Source organism: Cheilinus undulatus, linkage group 16 (assembly GCF_018320785.1).
Source record: "Cheilinus undulatus linkage group 16, ASM1832078v1, whole genome shotgun sequence".
In the NCBI taxonomy this organism is placed as follows: Eukaryota; Metazoa; Chordata; class Actinopteri; order Labriformes; family Labridae; genus Cheilinus; species Cheilinus undulatus.
The window spans coordinates 6,138,171-6,149,070 of NC_054880.1; the positions used below are offsets into that span (position 1 = coordinate 6,138,171).

General features: G+C 38.6%; 2 protein-coding genes across 2 annotated transcripts; both read left to right on the forward strand.

Annotated features, from left to right (window-relative positions):
• The first annotated feature begins 2,562 nt into the window (after window positions 1–2,562).
• Window positions 2,563–6,863, forward strand: LOC121523816 (gastrula zinc finger protein XlCGF57.1-like). Its single transcript, XM_041808869.1, has 2 exons — window positions 2,563–2,796; window positions 3,476–6,863. The coding sequence occupies exons 1-2, from the start codon at window positions 2,715–2,717 to the stop codon at window positions 4,825–4,827; spliced, it is 1,434 nt and encodes a 477-aa protein (XP_041664803.1). The 5' UTR covers window positions 2,563–2,714; the 3' UTR covers window positions 4,828–6,863.
• A 715-nt stretch (window positions 6,864–7,578) lies between these two features.
• On the forward strand, window positions 7,579–10,522 carry LOC121523831 (zinc finger protein OZF-like). Its single transcript, XM_041808886.1, has 2 exons — window positions 7,579–7,932; window positions 8,862–10,522. The coding sequence occupies exons 1-2, from the start codon at window positions 7,923–7,925 to the stop codon at window positions 10,211–10,213; spliced, it is 1,362 nt and encodes a 453-aa protein (XP_041664820.1). The 5' UTR covers window positions 7,579–7,922; the 3' UTR covers window positions 10,214–10,522.
• Window positions 10,523–10,900: the final 378 nt, after the last annotated feature.

Sequence of the window (10,900 nt, forward strand, 5' to 3'; positions counted from 1 at the left end):
AGACAGTGGTCCACATTGATCCAGAATAAGAGAGAGTTACAGGTAGAATGTTGTATTGCTTCTGCCCTGTAATATTGCACTGACTTCACTGCGGTAAACAGTTTGAAAATATATTACACATTCCCCTTAGTGCAAGATGGCAAAATGCCTGAAGAAAGCACATAATGACCGGTTCATGACAACCGAGTAGAAACCAAAACAAATTAAGATGTACAAATTGCACAGGAATATAGATGCAATGACATACTAATGAAAAAAGGATGGGCAAGTTAGGCTCAGGTACAAGTGTCAACAATAAAATTGATACCAATGTCATACACAGTTCCCAACATTGGTATTAATTTTATTTTTTTTTTTGGCAGGATCCTTGCAACAGGTTAAACATTATAGCTGAAAATTCAGCCTTTTATCCCACATCAAATATCGATTTATCTGGATAATCTTCCAAGAAATATGTCAAACATGGTCGATATGATATGATATAATTATATAGTATAAAAGAAACCATGTCTCTGTTTAAGAAATTTGAATAATTTAATTTTAATGGTTTGATAAAACATTTCCAGCTGATAGTGTACCCTTCTTGTGTTCTCAACCCTTGAGTGTTGAATATTTACGTATTATTGATCTGATTGATGCTTTATTTATTATTAGGTTTATGTTGTACCTGAAGTATGTACATCTCATGCATACTTTTTTCCATATGCCAAATGTTTTATTTCCTACTGGAATTTGTTCAATAGTTATTTATAACAATAAATAAATAAATAAAATGAATGGCACTTTCTGATTGATGATGTCGTAAAGGATCTTTCCTTTAGTTCAATGAGGGGGTGGTATTTGTGAAATAGTTATAATTATTATAACAATAACTTTATTCGTAAGGGAAACACATAAAACCATCAGATACCCAAACAATATCAAGAGAAACAAAAAGCAAAAAGAACCTAAACAAAACAAAACCCCAACCCTCAAATTAAACCTAAACAGCATTTTACTCAGATGTCATGAGACATCCGACCGTGAAACCATGTTGAGGGATACCAGGGTATAGAAATAAATATGGATTATTACCTCCGCCAAGGAGGTTATGTGATCGGCAGGGTTTGTTTGTTAGTTTTTAGCAACATAACTCAAAAAGTTATGGACGGATTTTGATGAAATTTTCAGGAAATGTCACAGATGGCATAAGGAAGAACTGATTAAATTTTGGGAGAGATCTGGATCACCATCTGGATCCAGGAATTTTTTAAAGGATTCTTTACTATTGGGAGATAGGGCTAATGGCAGAGGTCTGCACTCTCTGAGTGCTTTTCTAGTTTTATAAATAATCGTGAATTTATTAAAACAAATACGATACCAGTTACAAAGCAAATATAGATCAGCGTTACTCAACCCTACTCAACGAAAGAGCCAAATTCTTGAAAAATGCCTTTGCAAGAGCCACAATTTAAGTGTTGAACAGTGGCAAAAACGGGTTGAAGTGGCAATAAAAATAAGTAAAGGTTGCAAAAATGGTCAAAAAAGCGGCAAAAAACAGGCAAAAAAATGAGTGAAAAGGACTTAAATCGGTAAAAAGCACTCAAGAGTGGCAAAAATGGGTGAAAAAAAGAAACAAGTGGCATTTAATGGCAAAAAGCAGCTGAAATGGGTGAAAAGTGGTGAAAAAGAGCTAAAACTGGATAAAAGTGGCAAAAAGTAGTGGCAAAAATGGGCAAAAAAGAGGAAACAAGTGGTATTTAATGGCCAAAGACCACTTGATGGGCAAAAAGTGGCAACAAAATGGTGATAAAGGGCAAAAATGGGATAAAAGTGGCAAAATGAAGTGGCTAAAATGGGCAAAAACTAGGAAAAAAAGTGGTATTTAATACTAAAGGTAGCTTAAATGTATGAAAATGGGGAGAAAAGATGGTGAAAAAAAGGCAAAAATGTGATTAGAGTGGGAAAAAAAGCAGGGGAAAAAGTGGCATTTAATGGCAAAAGGTATTTTTCTGACCCTTATCCAGTTTATCCACCCCATTTTCGTTCCTTTTTGCCCGTTTTTGTCACTTTTTGACCATTTTTTGCCACTTTTAACTTATTTCTATTGCTACTTCAAGCTGTTTTTGCCACTTTTCTCCATTTAGATTGTGCAAAGGCATTTTTCACCAGTTTGGCTCTTTGGTTGAGCAGGGTTGAGTAACACTGATCTAGAAGGTCAGCGTCTCTGTGTTATAAATCCTTTTTGGACTTATGTTTTGTGATATAATATTTTGATAAAGTGGATTATTTATTTTTGCAAGATGTAAGCTGTAATCACCAAGATTAAAACAAAAAAAGTCCTGAAAAAATCCCTTTGTAATGATGGATCTGGAGTAAATGGAAGTTTCACTTCTTACATTAAATAACGGGGCAAATATGTTTTCAGGATATTCTAACTCTTTGAATGCAGCTGTAAAGTGATGTTTCGTTTTGGTATAGTGTCGTTACTCTGTAGGTGGCGGTAATGTGCCTTAACGTTGGTAGCCACGCTCAATTAAGGAAGAAGAAGAAGACGTTGTCACTTCCGCCACCGAGCCGCTACAGTCATCCTAGCAGCAGTGTCTCCGTTGTTTATCAATCATTAATATTGTATTAAACACTCTGGCTACACTCGGAGTAATGAAACACTATCAGAGTGTCTCAGTATAGAACAGAATCCATCATGGAGTCAGAAAACGGAGTTACGGAGTGAGATGAGCGGAGCTAAGTATGCTAACGGAGCTAGCCTGGGAGCTAACGGCCGACTGTTACTGAGCAGCAGAGAGATGGAAAAATGTGAGTAAAACTCACTGAAAGACAGTGTTTTGATACGTTAACTTTTTAAATCTTTACAAAACTGCGGACTTAAGGATACTGTGAAAATCTAACACAAAACAGCAAGTTAAAGTTACATTTATCTTTCTTGAAGCTAAGTCTTTTTCATCCACGTTTACGTGCTCATGTTTTTCACATTCATTTCAACCTGCTTACTCTATCTTCACATGTCAATCCTTGTTGGGTGCACTTTGATTCACTCTTGCTCCACTAAATCCATTGTATTCAGCTCAACAATTATGCAGGATGATTTTTTCTTTCCACAAATATAAAGTGCGTTTGCTGCTTTGATAAGAAAGGTTTTATATATATATATATATATGTTAGCCATAAAAATGTAGATTTTCCAACCTCCATGACCCCTGATGTGGCCACAAAAACTCTCATATTTGTCTCCCTTTATGGACAACCTTGGCTGTAATGCATGTATTTTAATTGCGGTTTCCACAAAGAGGATCATATTTCTGTATGGATCAGTCCCATTCTGTGCAACAAATTACCTCCAAACATTATCCCATTTACACAATCTGCAAAATATCCCAGCAATACAGAAAGTAGCCATCAGTGATTTACAGTGAACAGAAAATTACACTTTTTAAAAAGTTATATGTTTTGTTTTTTTTTTTTTTTTTGTCCACAGACATCCAGGAGGTGGTGGTGAAAGATGAAGAGGTTCTCCCGGAGCCACAGGAGAGGAGCTCCAGTCTGAACCAGGAGGAGCCACCAGAACCAGAACACATAAAAGAGGAACAGGAAGAACAGTGGATCAGTCAGGAGAGAGGGGACCTTCAAGGAGCAGAGGAGGATGACATTATCATGTTCACATTTAATCCTGCCTCTGTGAAGAGTGAAGAAGAGGATGAGGAGAAACCACAGATCTTAGAGGTTCATGAAGACCCAAATGGAGAGAGCAGAGACACAGAGTATTTGAAGACAGAAGTGGACAGAGACTTTGATCCTGACAGTCACTTAGAACCAGTTACTCCTGATGAGCCTTTACACCTTTCTGGATTTGATACTGATGACAGTGCTGATTGGGAGGAGAGTGATGGACCTCATGAACATTTTAACCCTCTGCAAAAGAGAGGCATAGCTCTTAGTGACAGGAAGTGTAACACTGGTGACACATCAGTAAGCTCTTTTGAATGTGCTCCAAAGTGTGGACAAAAGAAACGACAGAAGAAACACCATGGAGATAAACCATTCAGTTGTTCAGTTTGTGGTAGGAGATACCTTGTTAAGAAAAAATTAAAACAACACATGTTGCGTCATTCAGTAGAGAAAAGTTTCAGCTGCTCAGTTTGTCAGAAAAGTTTTATCTGGAAAGTAGAGCTGGTGAGGCACATGGTAGTCCACACAAGTGAGAAACCATTCAGTTGTTCAGTATGTGGTAAACAATTCAAACGACATGGGGCCCTAAAGAGCCATTCTATTATACACACAGGGGAGAAACCGTTTAGTTGTTCAGTTTGTGGTAAGAGATTTTATGAACTTGGAAATCTAAGAGCACATGCAGTTGTCCATACAGGAGAGAAACCTTTTAGTTGTTCCGTTTGTGGCAAAAGGTTTTCTCATCTTGGAAATATGACAAAACACTCTGTTGTCCACACAGACAAGAAACCATTTACTTGTGCAGTGTGTGGCAAAAGTTTTTCTCAACATGCACATCTCAGGGCACATTCTGTTACCCATACAGGGGAGAAACCATTTAGTTGTTCAGTTTGTGGAAAAAGTTTTTCTCATCATAGATATCTGAAGGCACACTCTGCTGTCCACACAGGGGAGAAACCATTTAGTTGTTTAGTTTGTGGTAAAAGTTTTTCTTCTAATGGAAATCTAAGCAGACACTCTTTTGTCCACTCAGGGAAGAAACCGTTTAGTTGTAGTGTTTGTAATCGGACATTCACTCGACTTCAGCATGTTAGGAAACACAAGTGTGCTAGTGAGAGCAGTCAAAATGAAAACAGATCTCAAGATACTCATCAAATGTGACTTTCAAGTACAGAGGCAAAGCCTTACATTTGCTACTTTAAAAACAATATTTATTTTAGAGTCGACACAAGATACCTTAGCCATAAGAAAGGGGTAAGTGTCAGAGTCTCCAAACTCAGTTAAATCCTTACTGTCCTTATTGTCACATTGGAACCCTCCTTCACCAGTATTTCATTCAGTTAGTTCCACAACACCTCCAGAGGGCTGAACATTGATCTATAGTGTCCCAGAGCCACTCACCTCCATGCTAGCTCTCATAATGCCAACAAGGAGACACTCTAAACTACCTACCCTACCACATGGCCATCAAACCCAAACAGCAATGCCATCTTCAACAGACCCAGGCTCCATACATGCAAGCTCCAAGTGGTCTGATGCTACCTACCACATGCAGAGCTAGGGTGAGGTGCCCTGACTCAGGCTATAATTTATCCCCCCACAAGACTAGACTGATGCTTTTCCTCCTCCTACGCCTTCTTTTTCATGACGGATGGCAGGAAAGAAAAGGAAAGAGCAGAGTATGAGGAAAGAAACCTACAGATACTGGGCTTTGCCACGTCACCCTTGGCCCTGAACTGCTCCATCCTCCCGATGGCCATCCTCCAGGCCTATTCCAGGCCATGACCCCATCCCAGCTGACCCCAGGTATGCAAAGTCTTCCTGAAGAGGAGTCACGTTGCAGGCCCCGACTCAGACCGACTGCCTCATGTCGAGTGGAAACACTTGAGAGCCAGTTGCAGCACAGGCAGCAATGTTCAGCCTACATTTTCTATGCTGGAATTTCTGAGTACTCCCTTATATGGGTTATTCAATTGTAGGTGTCTTCATGTGGTGATGTTTGGTGGTGCAAACCTTGCATCCTTCTGCTCCGACGGCAAGGGACACCAGACCGCCTGTCAGCTGGATTAGCAGCTGCTGTAGCCATATAGTTCCATCTCTTTGAAAGCCAAGGGAATCCTCAGCAGATCCCAGTAAACTGTATTTTTGGACAATTCTCCCTACAGCAACTTTTGCCATCTTTTGTCTTTTCCTTTCTTTGGTAGCCTGCTGATATTTGTTCCTGGTGTCTTTAATCAAGGATACAGAAAAGTCTTTCTGATTAACTTCACTGGCCAATTTGCTGTTCTCTTTTTCAATCATGTTTCTGTCTTCTGTTGACCTTGTCCTCATCTTCTGATGTTGCCTGCAGACAACGGCAATAAATTAGTCACCACTTCTTTGATGGCACTTAAAATGGCAAGCAGCCATTAACTTTATTCATTTCCGACCCTTAAAACTATCACGTGCAACTTCAATAGATAAGGGTACTTAATCTCTGCTAGTTTTCTTAATTCAAAGAGGAAATTCTCTATCTCAAACACTGAACCTTGACATTCTCACTTTCGTTGCAGCTCTGGGGCACTTTGAATTTCACATTACCTGGTCAGATTTTTTTAAAGAATAATCTATGATGAAATACTTCAAACATGGACAATATAATTATTCTACTGGGAAAATACTACATACATAAATGCAAATAGGATAACCACAAACCCTCCATAGTCTTTTTAAAAGTAAATGTCAGCTGTCTGTTAAACTGGCTGAAAAAAACAGTTTCTCAAAAAACTATTTGAAACCATGTCTTTTTTTTTTCTAAAACTTGAATAATTTAATTTTAATGATCAGGTAACACATTTCCCCATCAATAACACATGGATATTCAACATCTGATTCCTGCTTTTTGTTTATTTTGTACCCCAAGTATTTATGTAACAAACATATTTTTTTGTTACATAATAAAGTGTTGTTTTCCCTCACACATAATAAAAGGTGTCTTCCTAAATGAGGATGTCATGGATGATGTCTTGTTATTTTTAAGGAGGGATGGTGGATATCTTAAGGCCCTTCTTCCCAGCTTGTTCATTTGACCAGGCAGCCAGCTCAAGAAGAACCTAGGCTGTGCAAAACTTCTTCAATTTGATGATAATGAGAACTTTTTGCTGCTTTTGGCCAATTGTAGTCATTTCCCACTCATTTTCCCCCACCTTTTTGCTGCTTTTGCAAATTTTAGTCATTTCCCACTCATTTTCCCCATCTTTTTGCTGTTTTTGCCAATTTTAATTACTTTTCACTCATTTCCCCCACCTTTTGCTGCTTTTTGCCAATTTTATTTATTTTTCACATTGTTTCCCCCCACTTTTTTGCCACCTTTATACCATTATTGCCACCTGTAAGCTGTTTTTTTTTTCACGACTCACCCATTTCTGCCCCTTTTTCTCCACATTTTTTTTTTCATTTTTCACACAGTTTTTGCTATTGTTGGCCTATTTTACCCCTGTTCACTCATCTTTGGTGCTATGTTTTTGCAGCTTTTTCACCTATTTTGCCAGCTTCAACTTATTTTTTTGCCACTTTCACCTCTTATACTGTGGCTCTTGCAAAGGTATTTTTCAACAATTTAGCTCTTTGGTTGAGCAGGGTTGAGTAACACTGATTTCTCATGTATCATTTCATAGTAGGCTACGAGGGTCGTGACAAAACATTTGGTTTCAACTGGAAATAAAGATAATTTCTAATATAAGACAAACGTATCTCATGTTTTCACATGTTCTTACAGGGGACACTTCAACTGATATAAAAGCTTTAGTTTGTGTGTTTTTGTGTCCCAGTAGAAACAATACAGTTAAAATAGCAGTGGAACTGAAATCATATGTATATATTTTTAGCTTTTAAAATTGAAACGTTATCCTGATAACACCCATGTGTCCTCATGCACATTAACAGGATTTTGATCGGGAACTCTGTGCTCTAGTTAGTTCGGTCTGTTGAGATCGACTGCTCAGGGTTTGATAGCTCATGTCTGTTTTTGTCGTCACTTCCACCACGAGAACTTTCACTGCTACCAGCAGTCTTTTCTGGGTTTTTATTGACTGTTAGTGTTTTATTAAACTGTGTCGCTTCATTCTGAATAAGAGAACACCACCAGAGTGCCTCAGTGTAAACAAGCCTCAACATGGAGTCAGAAAACGGAGTTACAGAGAGATACGAGCGGAGCTAAGTGTGCTAACGAAGCTAACCTGGAAGCTAACGGCCCACTAAAACCGAGCAGTGGACACATGGAAAAATGTAAGAAATACTCTCTGGAACACATATTATTTGATACGTTTACGTTTTCTATCTTCTTAAAGCCACGTCTTTCTCTTTCACTTTGAGTTTCTCTCACTTGTTTATGTGTTTTTGCAGACTAAGTTCATTCCAGTTACGCTATCTTGTCCTCAGTTAGCAATCATTGTCTGAACTGTCGATACTAGACCTAATGGATCCATGCTTTCATGTTGTTAACGCATCTGAATGTCGCAGCTGAAATGTGCGACATTCGTGTTGTGCGCTCAGAGATGGTATTCTGCATACCTTGGTTGAAACGAGTGGTTATTTGAGTGACAGTTGCCTTTCTATCATCTCGAACCAGTCTGCCCATTCTCCTCTGACATCAGGGCGTTTTCAGCCACAGGACTACCACTCACTGGATATATTTTCTAAAATACTCAGACCAGCCAAAGTCATTTAAATCCCCTTTCTTCCCCGTTCTGATGCTCAGTTTGAATTTCAGCAAGTTGTCATGGCCATGTCTACATGCCTACATGCACTGAGTTGCTGCCATGTGATTGGCTAATTAGCTATTTATGTTAACGAGTAATTGAACAGTGGCAGGTGAGTGTATACGTTAATTATACTTAACTTTCCATTGACCATGAGTTGGATGACCTCCAACAAACAAACCTATAAAAATGAGAAGTTAACGTTTTTGTTGTTTTTGGAAAAATCTGCTAATTAAAATCACAAAAAAGCCACTCCATGTTTCAAATAAAAGCGTGGGGTTTTTTTTGTATTTGAATTTGTGTTCTTTTAGAGGAAAATCCCAGTGGGAGTTACATCCCCTTTTTGTCCCCTTGTAACATTCTCAAGAAGCAATACAGAATGTAGAGCCATCAGTGATTTACTGTGATTAGAAAATTACACTTTTAAAAAGTTATATGTTTGTTTCTTGTCCACAGACATCCAGGAGGTGGTGGTGAAAGATGAAGAGGTTCTCCCTGAGCTGCAGGAGAGGAGCTCCAGGCTGAACCAGGAGGAGCCACCAGAACCACCACAGTTAAAAGAGGAACAGGAGGAACAGTGGATCAATCAGGACAGGGGGGACCTTCAAGGAGCAGAGGAGGATGACATTATCATGTTCACATTCAATCCTGCCTCTGTGAAGAGTGAAGAAGAGGATGAGGAGAAACCACAGATCTTAGAGGTTCATGAAGACCCAAGTGGAGAGAGCAGAGACACAGAGTATTTGAAGACAGAAGTGGACAGAGACTTTGATCCAGATGGTCACTTAGAACCAGTTACTCCTGATGAGCCTTTACACCTTTCTGGATTTGATACTGATGACAGTGCTGATTGGGAGGAGAGTGATGAACCTCATGGACATTTTAACCCTCTGCAAAAGAGAGGCATAGCTGTTAGTGACAGGAAGTGTAACACTGGTGACACATCAGTAAGCTCTTTTGAATGTGCTCCAAGCTGTGGACAAAAGAAACAACAAAAGAAACACCATGAAGAAGAAACATTTATTTGTTCAGTTTGTGGTAGGAGATACCTTGATAAGAAAAAATTAAAACAACACGTGGCACGGCATTCAGTAGAGAAAAATTTCAGCTGCTCAGTTTGTCAGAAAAGTTTTATCTTGAAAGTCCAGATGATGAGGCACATGGTAGTCCACACAAGTGAGAAACCATTCAGTTGTTCAATGTGTGGTAAACAATTCAAACGACATGCTGCCCTAAAGAGCCATTCTTTTATCCACACAGGGGAGAGACCGTTTAGTTGTTCAGTTTGTGGCAAGAGATTTTATGAACTTAGAAATCTGAAGACACATGCAGTTGTCCATACAGGAGAGAAACCTTTTAGTTGTTCCGTTTGTGGCAAAAGGTTTTCTCATCTTGGAATTATGAGAAAACACTCTGTTGTCCATGCAGACAAGAAACCGTTTACTTGTTCAGTTTGTTGCAAAAGTTTTTCTCAACATGCACATCTCAGGGCACATTCTGTTACCCATACGGAGGAGAAACCGTTTAGTTGTTCAGTCTGTGGAAAAAGTTTTTCTCATCATAGATATCTGAAGGCACACTCTGTTGTCCATATAGGGGATAAACCATTTAGTTGTTTAATTTGTGGTAAAAGTTTTTCTCATCATAGATATCTGAAGGCACACTCTGCTGTCCACACAGGGAAGAAACCGTTTAGTTGTAGTGTTTGTAATCGGACATTCACTCGACTTCATCAGGTTAGGATACACAAGTGTGTAAGTGAGAGCAGTCAGGATGAAATCAAATCTCAAGATACTCATCAAATGTGACCTTGAAAGTACAGAGGCAAAGCCTAATATTTTATCTTTAAAAACATGATTTGATCTTGAGTAAACACAAGATACCTTAGCCATACCTACTGCCATACATTCTTACTGTTTGCCACCACAAGTCAACCATGATGGGTGGCAAAAAGCCAACACTTTACCAGGGTTGTCAAGTCTACTGTATGTATTATTGTTCTGATTCTTACCTTTTTGTGTTAATGTTGTACTCCAAGTATGGATGTAATATACATACTTTTTTTGTTCCATATGCAAAGTGTTGTATTCCTTACACACAAAATAAAATGTCACCCCTCTAAATGAGGATGTCACTGATGATGTCTGTTATTTTTATGGAGGGGTGGTGGGCATGTGTGTAACAGTGATGAGGGATTACCAAAGATCAGAACCCAGTATTAATTGTTTTATAAGTAGTCCTGAACCTGAAAAAATAACAATTACAAAAACATACGCAAAAATATATTGCATCCAGAAATTATTCAGACCCCTTTCACTTCTTGTATTTTTGTTATGTCTCAGCCTGATGCTGCAGTCATTGTGACCATCAGGTTCTTGGTCACCTGTCTTACCAAGGCCCTTCTCTCCTCCCTTTCTTAGCTTGTATAGTTGAATAGTCATGAAACTCTGAATTAAACAAATCCTAAAACAAAAATTAAATCGGAATTGTAACAT

Excerpts from the sequence above, each read along its gene's own strand:
- LOC121523816 (XM_041808869.1), top strand. The coding sequence starts at position 2,715 with ATGAGCGGAGCTAAGTATGCTAACGGAGCTAGCCTGGGAGCTAACGGC. Across the intron at positions 2,797-3,475 it reads CAGCAGAGAGATGGAAAAAT|ACATCCAGGAGGTGGTGGTG; the intron begins GTGAGTAAAACT and ends TTTTGTCCACAG.